The following is a 23,414-nucleotide window of genomic DNA, read 5'->3' as shown; positions in this document are numbered from 1 at the left end:
ATGATAGGCTATGTACTTATCCAATGTCCTCATTACAGAACAGGCCTGGGAATAAATAGCCTATTTTTCTTAATCATCATGCAGGACTAGTTGGCTAAGACTAGGCTTTACCTCTTTTGAAGCGTGAACAATCTGGTTTAAATAGAGCATGTTTATTTCTTAGATGTTTTGTATGAGAGTTAAAAATATATATATATTTTTTTATAAATTGAATTGCAATCAAATATCCAGTTGTATACATTGTAGTCCTAATTCATTATGGGAAGTTAGAAAAAGATTGAAATGCATATCTTGCACTTCAAAATGCAATATATCTTTGAATGGGTGAGAATTGGAAGGTTGCTTTATCATGTCTATCACCTCTGGTCAGGTGAAACAATTGTATGCTTGCTATTAAATCATCTTTATACAAAGGAGTGGGCAGGTACGTAAATAAGTGATGTTTTTGGCGACAGTTTCTGCAGCTGACTGTAGGCTAGGCTGTACAGTAATACAGAGAGGGGTTGGACCACTGTATGTTTGCATATGGGAGGAGCGCACGCTCAAAGACAGAGTTCATTTCAGCCATGTAAACATTAGGAGTTTGATCGCTGAAAGAACAAGGCGCACAACTGGAGAGGATCCCAAGCAAGACAGGTAGGTTGATAAACGATATGCTCTATATAAAATGAATTATAACCAAATGCACGTATGCTAGGCTACTAAATAGCCTAGAGTGAATTGCATCATATGGAATGAATATTACAACGTGTGAAGATAATTATTGTGATCTAGGTTGGTATCGCCAATTTATGTTATGTTGCCAGTAGGTCACGTCATTGTAGTTCGACAACAAAATACGTTTTTCTTTCATTCACTGTGTAGCCTATAGTCATGGACAGTTCCAAATAGCCTAGTTTCCAAATTAAAACATGATCTTTCACAATAGTAAATTAGCAAACAAAGATGCATGAGTGGTGAAAGAATACTAGCCTAATACTGTGCACGAAATGAGGATGTCATGTGAAGATACTTTATTAGGGCCAAGAGAACAGGTTCGTTATCATTCATTGGCAGCATGACGTGGAACAGGAAATACTGTAGACAAGGCACACTTCTACAGGTGATATGTTCTTGTTGAACGTCTAAACTATGCTAACTATACAGTATTTGAATATAATACGTTTAATGTACAAGCCAACGACGTAGGCTACAGTAGATGTTCAAATGTTTCTTAGTCTAATTACATTACATTAATCCAATACCGGCCCATTTCCAATTGCAGCAGGTCTATGAAAGTCTGGAAATGTCCTTCCATTGAGTTACAAGAGACAGAACAGCTCACAGAACCCTTAACATTATAATGACTATTTCCATGGTGGAACCCTCACCTCACCCTGGTGCCCCTTTTAGAACATGGTGGTAGGTGAAGGTGGGGGGTGCTGTGTCCTACTAACTAACCAGGGCTGTTCCTGAAAAGTAAATGTTAAATGTGGAGACCTGCTGCTCAGCACACAGACACACCCCGCCGCAGCGCCCTGTAATCCTGGAACCCAGGCAGTCTCCATACCCTGAAATTATCCACCAGGCACCCACCCATGTGTGGCTAAGCCACCAGGGTGTAACAGAGTGGTTTCAGCCGACCGGAGACCTGCCCATGTTGGTCTTCTAAGGGGGAAAGATAAAGCTACTGCTATGTGCTGCCGGTTAATTATTTTTCCATGTAAAAGAGTTGGAACATGCACATGTTATTTGGTCCTATGTCTTGATGGAAGACAGGCTTGAACTTTACAATGCTAATCAAATCAAACTTTATGTCACATGCGCCGAATACAGTGTAGACCTTACCATGAAATGCTTCCTTACAAGCCCTTAACCGACAGTGCAGTTGAAGAGTTAAGAAAATATTTACCAAATAGACTAAAGTAAATCAAATATTTTTTAAAGTAACACAATAAAATAACAATAACGAGGCTATATGCAGGTGGTACCAGTTAGAGGTAATTTGTACATGTAGGTAGGGGTGAAGTAACTATGCATAGATAATAAACAACAAGTTGCAGCAATGTACAAAAGGGATGGGGGTCAATGAAAATAGTCTGGTGGCCATTTTATTAAATGTTCAGCAGTCTTATGGCTTGGGGGTAGAAGCTGTTGAAGAGCCTTTTGGTCCTAAACTTGATGCTCCGGTACCGCTTGCCGTACAGTAACAGAGAAAACAGTCTATAACTTGGGTGACTGGAGTCTGACAATTTTATGGGCTTTCCTCTGACACCGCCAAGTATATAGGTCTTGGACAGTAGGAAGCTTGGCCCCAGTGATATACTGGGCTTTATGCATTACCCTCTGTAGCGCCTTACGTTCAGATAACGAGCAGTTGCACATACCAGACGGTAATGCAACCGGTCAGGATGCTCTCGATGGTGCAGCTGTAGAACTTTTTGAGTATCTGGGGACACCTGCCAAATCTTTTCTGTCTCCTGAGGGCAAAAAGGTTTTGTTATGCTCTCTTCACAACTGTCTTGGTATGTTTGGACCATGATAGTTTGTTGGTGATGTGGACACCAAGGAACTTGAAACTCTCGACCTGCTCCACTACTGCCCCGTCAATATTAATGGGGGCCTGTTCCACCCGCCTTTTCCTGTAGTCCACGATCAGCTCCTTTGTTTTGCTCACATTGAGGGAGAGGTTGTTGTCCTGGCACCACACTACCAGTTCTCTGACGTCCTCCCTATAGGCCGTCTCATCATTGTCGGTGATCAGGCCTACCACTGTTGTGTCGTCAGAAAACTTAATGGTGTTGGAGTCATTTTTGGCCATGCAGTCACGGGTGAACAGGGAATACAGAAGGGGACTAAGTACACACCCCTGAGGGGCCCCAGTCAGGAAGTTCAGGATCCAGTTGCAGAGGGAGGTGTTTAGTCCCAGAGTCCTTAGCTTAGTGATGAACTTCGTGGGCACTATAGTGTTGAACGCTGAGCTGTAGTCAATGAACTGCATTTTCACATAGGTGTTCCTTTTGTCCAAGTGGGAAAGGGCAGTGTGGAGTGCAATTGAGATTGCGCCATCTGTGGATCTGTTGGTGCGGTATGCGAATTGGAGTGGGTCTAGGGTGTCCGGGAGGATGCTGTTGGTGTGACCCATGACTAGCCTTTCAAAGCACTCCATGACTACGGACATGTGTTCTATGGGTCGGTAATCATTTAGGCAGGTTACCTTCGCTTCCTTGGGCACAGGGACTATGGTGGTCTGCATGAAACATGTAGGTATTACAGACTCGGTCAGGGAGAGGTTGAAAATGTCAGTGAAGACAGTTGGTCTGCGCATGCTTTGAGTACACGCACTGGTAATCCGTCTGGCCAGTGGCTTTGTGAATGTTGACCTGTTTAAAGGTTTTTTCACATCGGCTACCCAGAGCGTTATCACACAGTCATCCAGAACAGCTGGTGCTCTCATGCATGCTACTGTGTTGCTTGCCTCGAAGCGAGCATAAAAAGCATTTAGCTCATCTGGTAGGCTCGCGTCTGGGTTTCCCTTTGTTGTCTGTAATAGTTTTCAAGCCCTGCCACATCTGATGAGCGTCAGAGCCAGTGTAGTAGGATTCAATCTTAATCCTGAATTGACGCTTTGCTTGTTTGATGGTTTGTCTGAGGGCATAGCAGGATATTCTTGCGTACAGTCACTGTGGGAACAACGTTATCAATGGACGTATTGATGAAGCCGATGACTGAGGTGGGGAACTCCTCAATGCCATTGGATGAATCCTGGAACATATTCCAGTCTGTGCTATCAAAACAGTCCTGTAGTGTAGCATCCTTGTCATCTGACCCTTTCCGTATTGAGCGAGTCACTGGTACTTCCTGCTTTCAGAAGGAATCGGAAGGATAGAATTATGGTAAAATTTGCCAAATGGAGGGCGGGGGAGAGCTTTCTATGCGTCTCTATGTGTGGAGTAAAGGGGGTCTAGGATTTTTTCCCTCTGGTTGCACATGTGACATGCTGGTAAAAATTTGGTAAACGGATTTAAATTGTCCGACCTTCCAATGCTGTTGCCCCTATTGTTGAGTGAGAAGGAGAAGTATCGGAGAAAGAGAGCAATCACTGCAATAAGAAGAAGACTCAATGATTAAGAGCTCAAATCTAAGAAATTTGAAGAAGGCAAAGTAAATGTGGAAATTTGGGTTGTTTCTAAAAAGGTCTTATTAACAGACAACGATATGTCAATATTCCTCTGTTAGGCAGTACCTCATATTGATTACTGTGCATTTATCTATTCACTGACTGAACTTTATTTAAATCAACCGCATTGATTGGACAGTGGGAAAGGACATACAGTGATTCCTGACCTGCCATCATTCATCCCATTATTGTGTGCTGTGCCGTAAAGCCTTCACAGTGTATGTAAACCACTGTCTAAAAATGCATAATTAACTGCTCTCACATAAACATACATCCATATTTTCGAACCTGCATTTAGCATCATATTCCACTTAGAGCTCCCCATGAAATGTCTCCTCAAATATGATCATGATTGCTTTCCAAACATTTCTAAACTAAACTGCAAAGCTCTTAAATAGTGTGTGTGTGTGTGTGTGTGTGTGTGTGTGTGTGTGTGTGTGTGTGTGTGTGTGTGTGTGTGTGTGTGTGTGTGTGTGTGTGTGTGTGTGTGTGTGTGTGTGTGTGTGTGTGTGTGTGTGTGTGTGTGTGTGTGTGTGTGTGTGTGTTTAACTATCCTCAAGTGGAGACATTTTGCCACTCCCCACAAGGAGAAATGCTATTTTAGGGGTGGTTAGGGTTACAATTCGGGTTAGTGTTAGGGGTTACATTGAGGGTTAGGTATAGTTTTAGGGTTAAGGTTAGGGATTAGGGTAAATAGTATTCTGGATGGGACTCTTCACTATGATGAGCTCTGATCTCCACAGGGCCGAGTCACTTCTGGTACTGACTCTGCTTTATTTTTAACCCTCCCTTTGATGGTGAATCTGACTAAATAACTGGACAGCTGTCATGTAACATGTCATTATGTGGGACCCAAAATGGTGGCCGCAGTTTCACGACTCCTCTAGAGTAAAATACAGCTTTCATGGCAACTGGGGCGGCTCCTCTAGAAATAGCTAGTATAGCTAACATGAGGAGAGTGGAGTGCCATCCATTACTCAGTCTGTGAGCATGTGGGATAGGTTTGGCTGCCAGTTTTCCCATCACCACCCATCCCTGTAGACTCCGAGAGAGAACTGGGTGCAGCAGTAGGGACTGCTGGAAAACAGGCTTTGCTGTGCACATCTGGGAGGGCCAGTGGAAAACTAGCCTGGTGGTATCTGTTGACCTGCAGGTCAGTACACAGTACAGTCATGCGGAGGACACCATTGGAAAGAAATATCTTCAATCTCATCTGAAAAATATTAGTTACAGTAAATACGAATAGAAATAAATTATAGACTTATATCCACACCTTTACTTACTCATAGAAGCCCTGTAGCATATTTTAGCCCTTATGATGCTCTCTGCACTGTCTGTAACCTTGAGAGAGTATTGAGGGACCTGCCAGTGATTGATAGCCTTGAGGGAAGCATCAAAACTTTGAGTATTGGCCTCAGTGCTACAGAAGGAGAGGAGACAGAGAAGGCTCCTTGACAAGGACATGTTGCCTTTGATGTGGTTACTTGTCTATATCATTTACTGATATAGGATTCCTAATAGAGCTTTGTTCAGAGAGCAACAGTCAGGACCATAGTTATTGGTTTACAGCCATCCTCTCAGAATCTTGTTACATAAGAGAAAGCGAAACATCTGTGAGTCAGGAAGGTGGTGTTCTGTCTGAAACTTGCTGATCGTGGTGACCCGTGGAATGTTGTCCCACTCCTCGTCAATGGCTGTGCGAAGTTGCTGGATATTGGCAGGAACTGGAACACGTTGTCGTACACACCAAACATGATCATTGGGTGACATGTCTGGTGAGTAGACAGGCCATGGAAGAACAGGGACATTTTCAGCTTCCAGGAATTGTGTACAGATCCTTGCGACATGGGGCCATGTGTTATCATGCTGAAACAAGAGGTGATGGCGGTGGATGAATGGCATGACAATGGGCCTCAGGATCTCGTCACGGTATCTCTGTGCATTCAAATTGCCATCTAAAAAACGCAATTGTGTTCATTGTCTCTAGCTTATGCCTGTCCATACCTTAACCCCACCGCCACCATGGCGCACTCTGTTCACAACGTTGACATCAGCAAACCGCTCGCCTATACGACGCCATACACATGATCTGTGGTTGTGAGGCCGGTTGGACATACAATGCTATTTTAGAGAATTTGTCAGGAGGCGGCGACTTATGATAGAGAAATGAACATTCAATTATCTGGCAACAGCTCTGGTAGACATTCTTGCAGTCAGCATGCCAATAGCACACTCCCTCAAACCTTGATACATGGGTTGTGTGACAAAACGGCACATTTTAGAGTGACATTGTATTTTCCCCAGCACAAGGTGCACCTGTGTAATGTTTAATCAGCTTTGTGATATGCCACACCTGTCAGGTGGATGGATTATCTTGGCAAAAATAAATGCTCACTAAGAATAGGGTTGAAATACAAATTTGTGGAACATTTTTGAGAGAAATAAGCTTTATGTGCGCATTGGAACATTTCTGATATCTCGGGGCGTCAGGTAACTTAGTGGTTAGAGCGTTGGACTAGTAACCGAAAGGTTGCAAGATTGAATCCCTGAGCTGATAAGGTCAAATCTGTTGTTCCGCACCTGAACACGCAGTTAACCCACTCCTAGGCCGTCATTGAAAATAAGAATTTGTTCTTAACAGACTTGACTAGTTAAATAAAGGTTAAAAAATGAATTCAGCACAACACGTTGCATTTCTATATTTTTGTTCAGTATAAGATGCATTTTGGAAGCTGGAGATGCACTCACACCTTTTAAAAGGCGGCAGAAGCTTGTGAAGTGCAGGAGAATAGAAAAGGGCCATTCCTGAAGTCCTCTCACATCATGAACTGAAAAGAGGTAGAGAGCATGAACAGGCAGAGATTATCCCCATTTAAAGTACATTTTACTGGCATCCTTTTTGGTTCATGTCTCCTGTATTGGAATAGTGGAATACTATACCATGCTGTGTTGCGTTCTCTTCCTTTTTACTCTACCACTCCGTGTTGTGTCGTGCCTAAGAACAGCCCTTAGCTGTGGTATATTGCTCATGTACCACTTCCCCTCGGGCCTTATTACTTAATCCTTTTCTCTTTCCGTGTTGCTGTTGGGGCGATTTTCCCCAGTGAATGAAACCATGTTTTGTACTGTCGGGTCAATCTGCCTAAGGCAACGTTACGACACCACCGTACAGTTCTTTAAACGGTACACTAGAAGGCTCAGTTAGAACACCAGGATGCAGCCTATTTCGGGTCAGGTGCAAAGTACTCTACTTTGCTATTCAAATTCCGTGAGTAGCCCTCTCTTCTGAGGGACCTGTTCATATCAGTTTGGAAATTGTATCTAGGGTGGGTAGATAGGCAGCATGTGTACTGTTTTGGCCTAACCATTTGGTATTTTATTAGGATCCCCATTAGCCGGTGCAAAAGTATCAGCAACACATGAAACATGACATAATACAGAACATTTAATAGACAAGGACAGAACTACTACATCAATTTGAAAACCATACATAAAATTGTGCAGTGCTTCCACCTAGTGGGTAAAATACCTCTAAGAACATGGTCCACCTACGGAAATATAACATGCCTCTACAGTATATGAAACAACACAACGTATTCCTTTTAACTTGAGAATAAACACAAGGTAAAGTTCTGAATGATTATTCCTCCATGTCCTGTATCTCCTAACGTCCACGCAAGGTGGACGACACAAGCCATGTGACATGGTGTTCAGTGAGCAGCTTCTACACTGTAACTACTTGAGGCAGTCTTGCAGAACATATAGTCTATACATGTGAAGCCTGCATTTGAATTCAGTTTCAACATGGTCTGTGAAGTCTGCATATCAATTCAGTTTCAATAAACAACTAAACTTGGAAACATGTTATAAACCAACCATTATTATCACCCCCTTTGAGTCACTAAATCAACCCAGATATATACACACTAGTTAGTAAGGACCTGGCACTAGGATTTAACACCTCAGACCTCACGGATGCTTTAAATGGGGGTCCCCTTCAACCCAAAAGAAACAAAAAAAAGGGCTCAGTCCCAAATAAACTCATGTTCCTGTGTCCAAGATTCTGTGCTTTATTCTGGCGTGTGAATGGAAACCTCTAGTCAACGGACCTGTGGCTTTAGGTAAGTCATGGTCCTTTGTTTTGGCTAGTTTGTCCACCTCTGGAAAGTGGAAGGTTGACAGTAAACTGTCTATTACTCCCACATCAAATGAACAATTCTTTATTTTTGTAGCTACAGTTGTTCACTTTTTAGAGTTTAAGCATGTGGTTGCAATAACATTTTCTCTAATGATTAAAGACTACAGAGAAAAATTCACTTTGAATTTCAGAAGGCGACCCCTTGCTCTCAGTGTGTGTGTGTGTGTGTGTGTGCCTGGAGGAATGTGACGCAGGAGAGGTGTGTCTGTCGACAGGTTTCAGTCAGTCTCAGGTTACACACACACACACACTTTGCTCTTTGGCCGTGTGAATCTCGCAGGAACACTGGAGCCTCCCTATACTAAGACTGTCATCTGTATCTGTGATAGAAGATACCAACTCCGTGGTCTCAGTCATCCATCCACCCCCTGGCTGAAGATTTAATTTGCAGTAGGCCTTGGAGTCAGAGGTTATACTTAGCTTAGGACTCTTCAATCAAGCCAGATGCCCTCAATTTGAGAGCTGGATAAGCAATGGGCTGGGCTCTCTTTTCTTAGCTCAGAGAAACCTCAAAGTACAGTGCAGTCGGTGTAATGTGTCTATGCATTGTGTGTGTTCGAACATGTGTGCATGCATGGTATTGTGTGTGTGTGTGTGTGTGTCTTTTACCTGGATTGTCAGCTGGTACAATGGGATTGTGTGTTCTTGTGCATCGGGACAAAGCCCCCCTGATTGGTGCCCTCCCTTTATGAGAGAGCGTCCATAGGTTCTAAGTCATTCCCACAGACACCCCTCACCCCTCACCCTCTCTTGGTTAAAATAAACACCTCCCTCTGTCTCTCCTTCACCCTAGAGTAGCCTGCTCTTTTTTCCCTCTTCCTCTCTAGTTGTAAACACCACAAAGTGCATTTTGATAAAAGGAACATTTAAGCTGATCTCCCACAGCCCTAGGAATGACTAAGCCATGTGACATGGTGTTCAAACTCACTAACTCTCCTTACATTAGTCTATACATGTAAGCCTGCATTTGGAATCCTAAATATAAGAGAGGAGGCTGGAATCATCTCAGGCAAACATCTGGAAAATGGTTTGATCACCACCTCCTGACAGAAGAACAAACTCATCATCCTAATCCTACATAAATCTTTCAAATACTTTTAGTGTTTCACAGTAAATGCATCTGGGGTTTGTAGTTTCCACCACCATTAAGCCATGCAAGCTCAATTAACCATCATCCTAATCCTAAATATAAATGTAAATGTAAATGGAAATCAATAGGGTTTCAAATAGTAAACATCTGGAAGTTTCTGGTGCAATTGTCACCTCACCAAAATAAGAGTCATCATTCAAATGCTGATACAGCCAGGAATGACCTAATCCTAAATAAAATAAACACTCACGTCAACACCCTAGAGTAGTGGAATCACAGACTAGTACAGTAAAATATAAAGGAACATCTGGAAGTTTCCACCACCTCCTGCTCATCATCATCCTAATCCTAAATATAAAGAGTAGTGGAATCACAGTAAACATCTGGAAGTTTCCACCACCTCCCTGCTCATCATCATCCTAATCCTAAATATAAAGAGTAGTGGAATCACAGTAAACATCTGGAAGTTTCCACCACCTCCCTGCTCATCATCATCCTAATCCTAAATATAAAGAGTAGTGGAATCACAGTAAACATCTGGAAGTTTCCACCACCTCCCTGCTCATCATCATCCTAATCCTAAATATAAAGAGTAGTGGAATCACAGTAAACATCTGGAAGTTTCCACCACCTCCCTGCTCATCATATCCTAATCCTAAATATAAAGAGTATGGAATCATCAATTCTAATCTAAATATAAAGGAATCACAGTTTCCACCACCTCCCTGCTCATCATCATTCTAATCCTAAATATAAAGAGTAATCTGTGGAATCAGTTAACATCTGCAAGTTTCCACCTTTTATCCAAAATCGAAATATAAAGTCATGTAGTGGAATCACAGTAAACATCTGGAAGTTTCCACCACCTCCCTGCTCATCATCATCCTAATCCTAAATATAAAGAGTAGTGGAATAACAGTAAACATCTGGAAGTTTCCACCACCTCCCTGCTCATCATCATCCTAATCCTAAATCATCATTATGGAGCCATGGCTTTTCATGTACTAATGTTCTATTGCATTAAAGCAAACCAGCAGCCTTGCTTAGGCTACATTCTGAAAACTTTTGGGGAAGTGGTTCCTATTTTGGTTCTGGCATCATCCCTGGACTACCTATTTAGAGAAACGACAATTTGTTTTTTTTTTGCCTAGAAGGTTGGCAGGTTTTTTGGGGAGAAAATGTGGTATTTAAACCCAAACTATTTCAATCACAGGACAGGAGATGATAGTTGACGAGTTAGTAATTAAAGGGACATACAGATATAGGATTTGCTAGTTTTATATTTTATTTTATTTCATCTTTATTTAACCAGGTTAGCTAGTTGAGAACAAGTTCTCATTTACAACTGAGACCTGGCCAAGATAAAGCAAAGCAGTGCGACAAAACAACAACACAGAGTTACATGGAATAAACAAGCGTACAGTCAATAACACAATAGAAAAAAAAGAAAGTCTATATACAGTGTGTGCAAATGGCATGAGGAGGTATGGCAATAAATATTAGCAAAGTAATTACAATTTAGCAGATTAACACTGGAGTGATAGATGAGCAGATGATGATGATCAGATGATGGTGTGTAAGTAGTGATACTGGTCTGCAAAAGAGCAGCAAAGTAAATAAAAACAATATGGGGATGAGGTAGGTAGATTGGGTGGGCTATTTACAGAAGGACTATGTACAGCTGCAGCGATCGGTTAGCTGCTCAGATAGCTGATGTTTAAAGTTAGTGAGGGAAATGTAAGTCTCCAGCTTCAGCGATTTTTTTTAAATTTTATTTTAATTTTTTATTTTTTTATTTTTTAAATTTATTTATTTATTTTTTTATATTTTTTTTGCAATTCGTCCCAGTCACTGGCAGCAGAAAACTGGAAGGAAAGGTGGCCGAAAGAGGTGTTTGCTTTGGGGATGACCAGTGAGATATACCTGCTGGAACGTGTGCTACGGGTGGGTGTTGTTATCGTGACCAGTGAGCTGAGATAAGGCGGAGCTTTACCTAGCATAGACTTGTAGATGACCTAGAGCCAGTGGGTCTGGCAATGAATATGTAGCGAGGGCCAGCCGACTAGAGCATACAGGTCGCAGTGGTGGGTTGTATAAGGCGCTTTGGTAACAAAACGGATGGCACTGTGATAGACTGCATCCAGAGTAGAGTATTGGAAGCTATTTTGTAGATGACATCGCCAAAGTCGAGGATTGGTAGGATAGTCAGTTTTATTAGTGTAAGTTTCGCGGAGTGAGTGAAGGCTTTGTTGCGAAATTGAAAGATTTTGGATTGGAGATGTTTGATATGAGTCTGGAAGGAGAGTTTACAGTCTAGCCATACACCTAGGTATTTGTAGTTGTCCACGTGTTCTAGGTCAGAACCGTCCAGAGTAGTGATGCTAGTCAGGCGGGTGGATGCGGGCAGCGACCGGTTGAAAGCATGTATTTGGTTTTGCCAGAGTTTAAGAGCAGTTGGAGGCCACGGAAGGAGAGTTATATGGCATTGAAGCTCGTTTGGAGGTTGGTTAACACAGTGTCCAAAGAAGGGCCAGATGTATACAGAATGGTGTCATCTGCGTAGAGGTGGATCAGGGAATCACCAGCAGCAAGAGCGAGGTCGTTGATATATACAGAGAAAAGAGTCTGCCCGAGAATTGAACCCTGTGGTACCCCCATAGACTGCCAGAGGTCCGGACAACAGGCCCTCCGATTTTACACACGTAACTCTAACTGCGAAGTAGTTGGTGAACCAGGCGAGGTAGTCATTTGAGAAACCAAGGCTATTGAGTCTGCCAATACGACGAATACGGTGATTGACAAAGTTAAAAGTCTTTTATCTATGGCGGTTATGATATCGTTTAGTACCTTGAGCGTGGCTGAGGTGCACCCGTGACCGGCTCGGAAACCGGATTGCACAGTGGAGAAGGTACGGTGGGATTCGAAATGGTCAGTGATCTGTTTATTAACTTGGCTTTCAAAGACTTTAAAAGGCAGGGCAGGATGGATATAGGTCTGTAACAGTTTGGGTCTAGAGTGTCACCCCCCTTTGAAGAGGGGGATGACCGCAGCAGCTTTCCAATCTTTAGGGTTCTCGGAAGAAATGAAAGAGAGGTTGAACAGACTTGTAATAGGGGTTGCAACAATGGCGGTGGATAATTTTAGAAAGAGAGGATCCAGATTGTTGTTGGCCGGGGTTGGAGTAGCCAGGAGGAAAGCATGGCCAGCCGCAGAGATATGCTTATTGAAACTTTCGATTATCATGGATTTATCGGTGGTGACCGTGTCACCTAGCCTCAGTGCAGTGGGCAGCTGGGAGGAGGTGCTCTTATTCTCCATGGACTTTATAGTGTCCCAAAACTGGAGTTAGAGCTACAGGATGCACATTTATGTTTGAAAAAGCTGGCCTTTGCTTTCCTGACTGACTGTGTGTATTGGTTCCTGACTTCCCTGAACAGTTGCATATCGCGGGGACTATTCGATGCTATTGCAGTCCACCACAGGATGTTTTTGTGCTGGTCAAGGGCAGGCAGGTCTGGAGTGAACTATGGGCTATATCTGTTCTTAGTTCTACATTTTTTGAAAGGGGCATGCTTATTTAAGATGGTGAGGAAATTACTTTTAATATATAGCAGGAAGATAATCCTGCAGCAACAGGAAATTTGAATTATTATGTGTATTATATTTAATGGAAATGTTTGTAGGTTTTGATTTAAAATTTTGATGGGCAGAATCAAGTCTGAAACTTCAAATTGGAAATTACAAATTTCAGACGCCATTTAAACTTCAAATATACTGCACATTTGAAATGTCCTGCATTGCAGGAATGTTCTCCTGCAACAGAGTGATCAGATTAAGATCCTACATATGTAGCCTACTAGCATTTCGTAATGATGACTTCCTTGCCATCTGGTATTATTAATTAGTATCTCAGTGTACAACTGTCCTTTTGCAAATGGAATGGTGGTGGATATTAGTGTACTGTACTTGTTGTTAACTAAAGAATGAGAAGAGAAGAGATTGTCATGAGTTTCCAACAGACATGTCTGTCTCCAGCCAAATTAAAGACAATGAGGGAACATTAGCCAGTAATTACCCACAGATAGGCATTCCATCCTTCCATTACGGCTCAAGTCTCTCCAGTGTCTTCTTTCTCCTGCAGGAAACAAGCACACAGTAAACACCTTTTGAACCAAAATGAAACTGAAATCCTAACCTCTTGTTCTTCTTCAGGGGGAAGACATCTTTGCCTCAGTCAAACCAAATACAGTAGGCCCAACAACAAGGACTAATTCCTATTTCTCCAGGCCCCTCAGAGGCACTAGCTGACTGAGTGAACCAGAGAGCTCTTCATTGGTGTGTGGACAGTAGACAGTGTTGGACCATGGCGCTCGTGGACCCGACTGCATCCCATCTGGACCCGGGCATGGATGGTGAGAGCGGGGTCCTTGCCAGTGTCTTTGGGGTCCTCCCTAACGCCAACTGCCCCAAACACGGGCAAAACACTCCGGAGGACACGAAACGATGCCTACGCAAGGTCATTGGGCACCACAGGGACTACGTGAAGATCTCGCTGCCCGACGCCAAGGGAAACCGGCTGCCCACGGAGTGGTGGAAGACAGCCATTGCGTTCTTCTACGCCATCTTCAACCTGGTCCTGACCACCGTGGTCATCACGGTCGTCCACGAGAGGGTCCCGGAGAAGGAGAACAGCCCGCCACTGCCCGATAAGTTCTTTGACTACATCGACCGGGTGAAGTGGGCGTTCACAGTCACCGAGATCAACGGCATGCTCCTGGTGGGAATCTGGGTTATACAGTGGCTGTTCCTCAGATACAAGTAAGAGAACGGTTATCTTGGGATATCTGTGTCACAGGCTATCCCCATGTATGTGACATTCTAACCAGACTATACAACATTCAGGTTTAACAGTATAAGACAGTGATTGCAGGCTATATGAAGTGCTACGGTATGCTGAACATGACATTTTCATTATTATTATGTCACAGGAGGTTAGTGGCACGTTAATTGGGGAGGAATTAATTGGGGAGGTGGAATGGTATCAAACACATCAAACACATGGTTGGATGCCATTCCATTGGCTCCGTTCCAGCCAATATTATGAGCCGTCCTCCCCTCAGCAGCCTCCACTGTTCTATGTCCAAGAGAAATGTTCCACGGCCCTTTTAACAGTGGCCTGTTTGATGACATCATTTATTTTCCCTTTGTGTGTTTGTTTCCAGGTCGATTGCAGGTCGGAGGTTCTTCTTCCTGATTGGCACCCTCTACCTGTACCGCTGCGTCACCATGTACATCACAACCCTTCCTGTACCCGGCAATCACTTCACCTGTGCCCCCAAGGTGTGTGTGTGTGTGTGTGTGTGTGTGTGTGTGTGTGTGTGTGTGTGTGTGTGTGTGTGTGTGTGTGTGTGTGTGTGTGTGTGTGTGTGTGTGTGTGTGTGAGCTGTGGCATGTGACCCACGTCCTACCGTGATCTCATCCTGGCTCCCTCCAGAACTCATATCGATCTGCCTGCCATGCTCAATAGCTGCTCATAAAAAAAAGCCATTTTGGATTCGAACCCTGGAGACACAAACATTATCGCATCCGGTCTTGAGTTCGATTGGAAATATATGCCCCAGGGAATTGAGGTTTTCTGGGTATTGTGGTACAGTGATCTGATGGGAGAAAGATGACGACACTGGCGAGTTTAAATGCAATTTCATTGGATAGGTACAATTCTATCCATTAACACAGGCTCATATTAACACTTCCAAACATTTACAATTGAAGTCGGAAGTTTACATACACCTCAGCCAAATACATCTAAACTCAGTTTTTCACAATTCCTGACATTTAATCCTGTTAAGAATTCCCTATTTTAGGTCAGTTAGGATCACCACCACCCACTGGGAATGTGAAATGTCAGAATAATAAGTAGAGAGAATGATTTATTTCAGCTTTTATTTCTTTCATCACATTCCCAGTGTGTCAGAAGTTTACATACACTCAATTAGTATTTGGTAGCATTGCCTTTAAATTGTTTAACTTGGGTCGAACATTTCGGGTAGCCTTCCACAAGCTTCCTACAATAAGTGAATTTTGGCCCATTCCTCCTGACAGAGCTGGTGTAACTGAGTCAGGTTTGTCCGCCTCCTTGCTTGCACACGCTTTTTCAGTTCTGCCCACAAATGTTCTATAGGATTGAGGTCAGGGCTTTGTGATGGCCACTCCAATACCTTGACTTTGTTTTCCTTAAGCCATTTTGCCACAACTTTGGAAGTATGCTTGGGGTCATTGTCCATTTGGAAGACCCATTTGCAACCAAGCTTTAACTGATGTCTTAAGATGTTGCTTCAATATATCCACATAATCTTCCTCTTCTCATGATACCATCTATTTTGTGAAGTGCACCAGTCCCTCCTGCAGCAAAGCACCCCCACAACATGATGCTGCCACCCCCATGGTTTAACATGGTGTTCTTCGGCTTGCAAGCCTCCCCTTTTCCCTCCAAACATAACGATGGTCAATATGGCCAAACTGTTCTATTTTTGTTTCATCAGACCAGAGGACATTTCTCCATAAAGTACGATCTTTGTCCCCATGTGCAGTTGCAAACCACAGTCTGGCTTTTTTACAGCAGTTTTGGAGCAGTGGCTTCTTCCTTGCTGAGCGGCCTTTCAGGTTATGTCAATATAGAACTCGTTTTACTGTGGATATAGATACTTTTGTACTGGTTTCCTCCAGCATCTTCACAAGGTCCCTTGCTGCTGTTCTGGGATTGATTTGCACTTTTCGCACAAGTATGTTCATCTTTAGGAGACAGAACACGTCTCCTTCCTGAGCGGTATGACGGCTGCGTGATCCAATGGTGTTTCAACTTGCGTACTATTTGTACAGATGGACATGGTACCTTCAGGTGTTTGAAAATTTCTCCCAAGGATGAACCAGACCTGTGGAGGTCTACAATTCTTTTTCTGAGGTCTTGGCTGATTTCTTTTGACTTTCCCATGATGTCAAGCAAAAGGCACTGAGTTTGAAGGTAGGCCTTGAAATACATCCACAGGTACACTTCCAATTGACTCAAATGATGTCAATTAGCCTATCAGAAGCTTCTAAAGCCATGACATAGTTTTCTGGAATTTCCCAAGCTGTTTAAAGTAGATGTCCTAATTGTTTTAATGACAAACCTAAGTGTATGTAATCTTCCGACTTCAACTGTACGTAATTTAGCAGATGGACTTGTCCAGGGCGATTTACGGTAGCGAGTCCATACTTTTAATATTTTGTTTGTACTGGTCCCCTATGGGAATCAAACCCACAACCCTGGCATTGCAAGTGCCATGCTCTACCAACTGAGCCACACGGGAACATCGTTTGTGTTGCACTGATGTTACAATGACGTTTTGTATAATGTTCTTTATTCCTCTAACTGAAGCTGCTTGTATTGTCTGTCAAGCTAATCTCTCTCTCCTATCTCTTTCTCTCTCAACCCCCCTTCTCTCTCTCTCCCTCCTATCTCTCTCTCAGCTGTATGGGGACTCTCACGCTAAGATGCAGCGTGTGCTGACATTGATCTCCGGCGGCGGTCTGTCCATCACCGGCTCCCACCTCATGTGTGGTGACTTCCTCTACAGTGGACACACCGTCATGCTTACCCTCACCTACCTGTTTATTAAAGAGTGTGAGTGCTGGATAAAATATCACACACACATCTAAATACTGTTCATTCTTGATAACAAACAAGTATATCATATTCTCATCTAGGTTAGATTATCTGTTAGGTCAAACAAGGTCCCATAGCTACCGCATCCTGGATTATGTAGTAATGTTACCAGGCAGATATACATTTGGTTGATGGAGGGACATTTTCCAGGTGTGGCCTGATCCTCTATTACAGTGTTTCCCAAACCCTGCCCCCACCCCTCTCCTCTTCTTCAATAACCAACTCCTCATCAAGCTTAGATCATTTGAACCAGCTGTGTAGTGCTAGGGCAAAAAACTAAATGGTCCCCCAAGCGGGGCCCAGGACCAAGTTTGGGAAACCCTGCACTATTACACGTGTCAAACTAATTCTAAGGGGCTGTCTGTGGGTTTTCACTTCTCTCTTGTCACTAATTAGTAAGGAACTCCCCCCTCACCTGGTTGTCTGGGTCTTAATTGGAAGAAGGCCCTCCATGGAATGAGTATGACAGCTCTGATCTATTACCTTCCCTCCTGTGTGGGACTTGTTCAAGAGGATGCAACGTCTGACCTTACTGACGACATTCACAACCCCCTGTGTCTGCCCCCCCCCCCCCTCCAGACTCATATGTTTATATGGTCATCCACTTAACATTGACCAGGTTAATGAAATGAAAGAACCTCCTGTGTTTGTTTTTGTCTCGTCCAGACTCCCCGCGGACGTTCTGGTGGTACCACCTGATGTGCTGGCTGCTGGCTGCTGTGGGAGTGGTGTGTATTCTGGTGGCCCACGAACACTACAGTGTGGATGTGGTGGTGGCCTACTTCATCACCTCACGCCTCTTCTGGTGGTACCACACCATGGCCAACGTCCAGGTGACCTGCTGACACTGTAGGATCTAGAATGATGCTGATACTAGATATAGTAATGGGGTGGCAGGTAGCCTAGGGGTTAAGAGGGGTAGGCCAGTAACTGAAAGTTTGCTGGTTGGAATAACCAACGTGAAAATCTGTCTGTGTCCTTAAACAAGCCATTTAACCCTAATTTGCTCCAGTGGCTCCGTACTACTTTGTCTGACCCTGCAAAACAACACATTTCACTGCACCTATCTGGTGTATGTGACAATGAAACATCTTAAAAATAAATGACACATTCTCTTCTGGTCATCCAGGTGAGATATTGATCAGTCGGCTGCTGAGGGGAGGACGGCTCATAATAATGGCTGGAACGGAACAAATGGAATGCCCTATTCTAGATCACCTATTCCGCTCCAGCCATTACCACGAGCCCGTCCTCCCCAATTAAGGTGCCACCAACCTCCTGTGATGTAGATAAGAGTAATCGTTTCTCTTCTGGTGATCCCACACCATGGCCAACGTCCAGGTGACATGATACTGTCATGTAGTAGAAGCAGATAGATAATACAGCAGATGATAAAGTAGATTCTTGATGATACTGCAGATGGACTGATGCTATCCAGCAGAAACGGCTTACCAGGCTTCAGAACCTTCAAACTCTACTCTGGACCTCGAAACCAGCTCCACTGCATTTTTTTCATTGTTCCCCAAAAATCAGGGACTGATTTAGACCTGGGACACCGGGTGTGTGCAATTCATTATCAGGTGGAACAGGAAACCAGCAGGCTCTGGATCTCGTCGGGTCAGAGTTGAATACTGCTGCTTTAGAATCTTCTTTACAAGATGAATTGAATTACACCCACCAGTGAGAATGAGACAAAGTAGAAAAGGTGTCCCTTTTGACAAGCAGCTTGTTCAGTCTCTACTTCTTTCTCTGTAGACCTATTGGTGGATGAGCAAGACAACACTCACAATACAGCTGTTTAAAAGGCCCAGTGCTGTCAAAAACTTGATTTACCTGTGTTTTATGTATATTGTGACACCGAGGTTGGAATAATATGTGAAATTATGATAATGCCATTGTAATGTAAGAGCTGTTTGAAAAGGCAGGCTGAAATTTCAGCCAATTTTAGTGGGATGTAGTTTTTGCCTGCTGGTGAAATCACCAGGTGATAAGTTAATAGACCAATAAGAAATGGTTCCAAACCAAAAGTCCCCACAATAATAGTAAACAAACAATCATTTGACCAACTGGGGACATGATGTTAGTCCCCACGAGGTCAAATGCTATTTCTAGGGGGGTTAGGGTTAAGGTTGGAATTAGTGTTAGGGTTAGAATTACGTTAAGGGTTTGGGTAAGGAGCTAGGGTTAGTTTTAGGGTTATGAGCTAGGTTTAGGGGAAGAGTACGGGTTAGGGAAAATAGGATTTTTAATGGGACTGAATTGTGTGTCCCACAAGGTTAGCTGTGTGTGTGTGTGTGTGTGTGTGTGTGTGTGTGTGTGTGTGTGTGTGTGTGTGTGTGTGTGTGTGTGTGTGTGTGTGTGTGTGTGTGTGTGTGTGTGTGTGTGTGTGTGTGTGTGTGTGTGTGTGTGTGTGTGTGTGTGTGCACGTGCAATGCCAGAAGCACTCACACACACTTCTGAACCACCTACCACAGTGTTTACACGACTGAGTACACCCTCATCCTCATCCATTAACCCTGGCTTGGATCATGATAGATGGCTCTACCCACCCTGTGAGATTCACCTCAAAAGACGACCGCTTTCTGCATGTTTACATAATGATTAACCTAATGTTAACGTAATGACCTTCATGTTTCAGGGAAATGTTGTGTAAACCTCCCATAGTTCTGTGAATTACAAGTGTGAACGTTTGTTTGATAGCAGTGTCATCACAACGTGTAGGTTATAGAAGTGCTATAATGTGTTGGCACGGTGTTACTCCCCCTGCTGGTCAAAACTAAGACTGACGTCATAATAGGGCCTGACATTTACTATTACAGCTCCTTCCCTTGTAGTTGTGTCAATTGACTGACTGTCAACAATTTCATTGATTATTGAATTGCACAAAATGAGATGTTCTACATATCCATATTACTACTATTGATAAATGTTTATGCCAAAGTCTACAATTGTTTTTGGCTGGTGTCACGGTGCTGACTTTTGCCCGTCGTCTGCAGCAAAAGCCTCTACCCCGTCCTCTGGTTAGACCCTTCTATGTATTCGTAATGGCCCTTCGCGTGAGTTGGGTTTGTTCCTTCGTTCACGTTGTCACTCCCTTATTTCCCGGTCTAGCGTGGGGCCTTGGATAGATGAGTACTTTATTACTTTATGTTTATAGTCTCTTCCTATACTCCCTTACCTTTTCTTCTTCTTTTATATATCAATACCTAATAACTTATCTTCTGTTAGTTATTATGCTCGTCAGCTAGTAGTCATTGGAAACTAGTATTGTTATATGTATTGACTTTTCCAACGACACACAATGAAATATTCTTTAGTGCAATCACTTGAACCTATAACCAGGGTCACTTTCTGTTCTGTGAGAGTGTCAGAGGCGTTTGCTCTCCAGATCGTTAATCTGGCCTAGTTGTCAAAGTTTCAAGCTTTTATTAAGTCACTCTGTTTTTTGTCTTCTACACGTTATTACAATTCAATGGTTCTACAGTTTCCTAATACATCAATAATGCTCAATCAATCCTTAATGCGCTATACTATGCCAGATAATATTGCAAATGTAAATCGCTTAACACACTTCTTATAACTCTTAAGCAAAGCAAACACCCATATATTTACCTTGAAGCTCTATTCCCTTGGTCCTTCCCGAAACTGCTCTTTATAAGAGTAGTAATATTTTGGCCTCTGCTGTTTATAATACGATAATTTTCTTATTTAGTCCGAATTTCCTATGGTTCCACTTTTTACTGCCTACTGTTTAGATATTGATTCCCTTTTATCGACCCTTGGCTACTACGAGGCTTACTTATTTCAGGGCTTTTTCAATCTTGCCAAACTGCAATTTTCACTGACACACTAAAGATGGAACTTGTTGCTCCCAAGAGTTCTCTATGCCTCGCGCTGTTGAGGGGTGAAGTTCTCTCTTTCACAACCTTGTTCTCTTATTCTTTTTAAGTGGTGTGAGCTTCTAGTGTACAACACTATTCTTAAGATGTACCAGTCAATAGTTTGCTCTGCCTTGATGTCAAAGTAGCCAATACAAACAGAGTATAGTAAAGGTCATTTACCTGGTCTGATGATTCTCTATGATGTCCAAATCATATGGGTTGAGGATCATGCCGAGGCACTGATCTCTCCTAATTTTATACCTCTTTTAGACACTCAGATTGCACTCCCGAACATCTTCCCCCCTAACTATCTTAGCACAGTGTGCCATTACATTATGTCCTTGCCACTTTTCTTTGCCGCGTGCTCAAGATTATGTAGCACTTAGTCCAATGTTAGTTCCTTCAGCACCGATGCCCATAAGTATTCTTCCGTTGGGGCGTTGGTTTGGTAGGTCTGTTCCTACCACTCCTCCTCAGTCTTCCTGTAGGTTGGTTCTTGTTTAATGCTCAGTACTTGTAGTTCCCGTGCATTTGGCTCCCTCTGCTGGTCGCATGCTGTTGTGGCAGTTTCTTATTTTATTCCCCAGTCAATAGTTGGTCTTAGAGCCCATAAATGTGGCTCTGGATCTGGACCGGCCACTGAGGGAGGGGTCTGATCTTTTTTGCCTTTTGCCACACTGGGTAGTAGCCTAGCGGTTAATAGGTTGGACCAGTAACTGAAAGGTGTTGCTGGTTCCATTCCCCTAGCTGACTAGGTGAAACCTGTAGATGTGCCCTTTGTGCAAGGCACTTAACCCTAATTGCTCCTGTAAGTTACTCTTAATAAGAGCATCTGCTAAAAGACAAACAAATTAAAAAGAGGACTATTTATTCTTCAGTAAGGCTCTTGTCTTTGTTTGTTGTGCTAATGCTCCTGAGTGGTGCAGTGGTCTAAGGCACTGCATCTCAGTGCAAGAGGCGTCACTACAGTCCCTGGTTCGATTCCAGGCTGTATCACATCCGGCCGTGATTTGGAGTCCCATAGGGCGGCGCACAATTGGCCCAACGTTGGCCGGGGTAGGCTGTCATTGTAAATAAGAATTTGTTCTTAACTGACCACCAGTCATCCTCTGCACCTCCATGGTCATGGCCTCTGTGAATGGCAGGCTGCCTTTATCAGTGAGAGACGGGACCCTGTCTGGGCCCACCACTGCATCGATCTCCGCCTGCACCCTCTCTGTGGTGTGAACGGGTACAAATGACATGGAAAACATTATTACAAAGCAACGAGCGTTGGGAAACAGGACACTGGATATGTTACACATAGCATTATGATTGGGCACTGTACTACATCATGCTTCAACAAGGAGTTCTCTTTAGGTTCCATTGAACTGGTCCTCCACACCCCTCTTTCTGATGTAGTACCTTGGATATCTGGATACACGACCATGTAGAGCATCATCCACAGCACTGTGTTGGTGGTGGTATCAGTACCAGCGATTTGAAGTCTCCTATGATGTAATGCTCACGTTTAAGTTGTCTGTTGTTTCTGTTGACAGGCCCTGCGGTGCTCACCCAACAACTACCTCACCAACACCTGGTGGAACCCCGTGTTCAACTTCTTTGAGAGGAACGTGCAGACCCAGGTGCCCTGCTCCTTCTGCTGGCCAATCACCTGGCCCCCTGCCTGCCTTAAGAACTCCTGTAAGAAGTACAGTGCAGTGCAGAGCCTGCGGGAGGAGTAGGGACTCCAGTTCAGGGTCGTGTTCACCAGGCATTCACCGCCAGTGTTGCTTTGAACACCCCAACCTATTTTGTATTCACGCAGTATTTATGCTCTATTATGTGATTTAAAGTATTATGTGAAGGATAGTTGAAGTTTGTGAGGAAATGGTCATATAGGGAAAGTATGTGAGAAGAATAACATAGTCCACATTGGGTCCTTGTGTACTTCACCACTACAATGTATGTTATTTATGAGGTCCGTTTATTTGAAAATGTTCTTTATTCTTGTGAATGTTACTGTAACAAACTCAACTGAAGTCAACATGTTGCGATATCATGCAGCGCTTTGCCACTGGTTTGCAGCTTTACTCAAAACTCCAACATAAAAATTGAATTTTATAGAGCTATACATTATTACGTCTACATCAATTTGATTTAATGAATATTAAGTACTTTAAAAATATATAATTTCCAAAATGTGCCTTTAAATAGAAATGCATGCAATTTTAAATTGCAAACTTTAAGATGTTTGTTTTCAATGTTTTATATTGTGTATTAATTTAATTTGCATTCAATGTGCATTTAGTCTTTAGTCTCATATGATTGTGTGTCCTAATGTACCATAATTTATACCTTCATAATAAAAAAAGAACACGTTGACTTCAGTTTTGTCCAAT

General features: G+C 43.1%; 1 protein-coding gene and 1 non-coding gene across 2 annotated transcripts; one reads left to right on the top strand and one right to left on the bottom strand.

The window, feature by feature from the left end:
• Positions 1–426: 426 nt before the first annotated feature.
• LOC124002283 (phosphatidylcholine:ceramide cholinephosphotransferase 2-like) lies at positions 427–23,402 on the top strand. The gene is made up of 6 exons (XM_046309657.1): positions 427–636; positions 13,660–14,265; positions 14,670–14,787; positions 16,957–17,110; positions 17,819–17,985; positions 22,572–23,402. Exons 2-6 carry the CDS (start codon positions 13,811–13,813, stop codon positions 22,755–22,757), a joined length of 1,080 nt encoding a protein of 359 aa, XP_046165613.1. The 5' UTR covers positions 427–636; positions 13,660–13,810; the 3' UTR covers positions 22,758–23,402.
• trnaa-ugc lies at positions 16,724–16,798 on the bottom strand. Its single transcript has one exon. It is a non-coding gene; the product is annotated as a tRNA-Ala (tRNA).
• Positions 23,403–23,414: the final 12 nt, after the last annotated feature.

The sequence above is a fragment of the Oncorhynchus gorbuscha genome, linkage group LG17 (assembly GCF_021184085.1).
Source record: "Oncorhynchus gorbuscha isolate QuinsamMale2020 ecotype Even-year linkage group LG17, OgorEven_v1.0, whole genome shotgun sequence".
Lineage (NCBI taxonomy): Eukaryota > Metazoa > Chordata > Actinopteri > Salmoniformes > Salmonidae > Oncorhynchus > Oncorhynchus gorbuscha.
The sequence above is the reverse complement of the archived record's forward strand: the minus strand, read 5'-3'. Positions and strand labels throughout refer to the sequence as shown.

Excerpts from the sequence above, each read along its gene's own strand:
- LOC124002283 (XM_046309657.1), top strand. The coding sequence starts at position 13,811 with ATGGCGCTCGTGGACCCGACTGCATCCCATCTGGACCCGGGCATGGAT. Across the intron at positions 14,266-14,669 it reads TGGCTGTTCCTCAGATACAA|GTCGATTGCAGGTCGGAGGT; the intron begins GTAAGAGAACGG and ends GTTTGTTTCCAG. Across the intron at positions 14,788-16,956 it reads ACTTCACCTGTGCCCCCAAG|CTGTATGGGGACTCTCACGC; the intron begins GTGTGTGTGTGT and ends TCTCTCTCTCAG.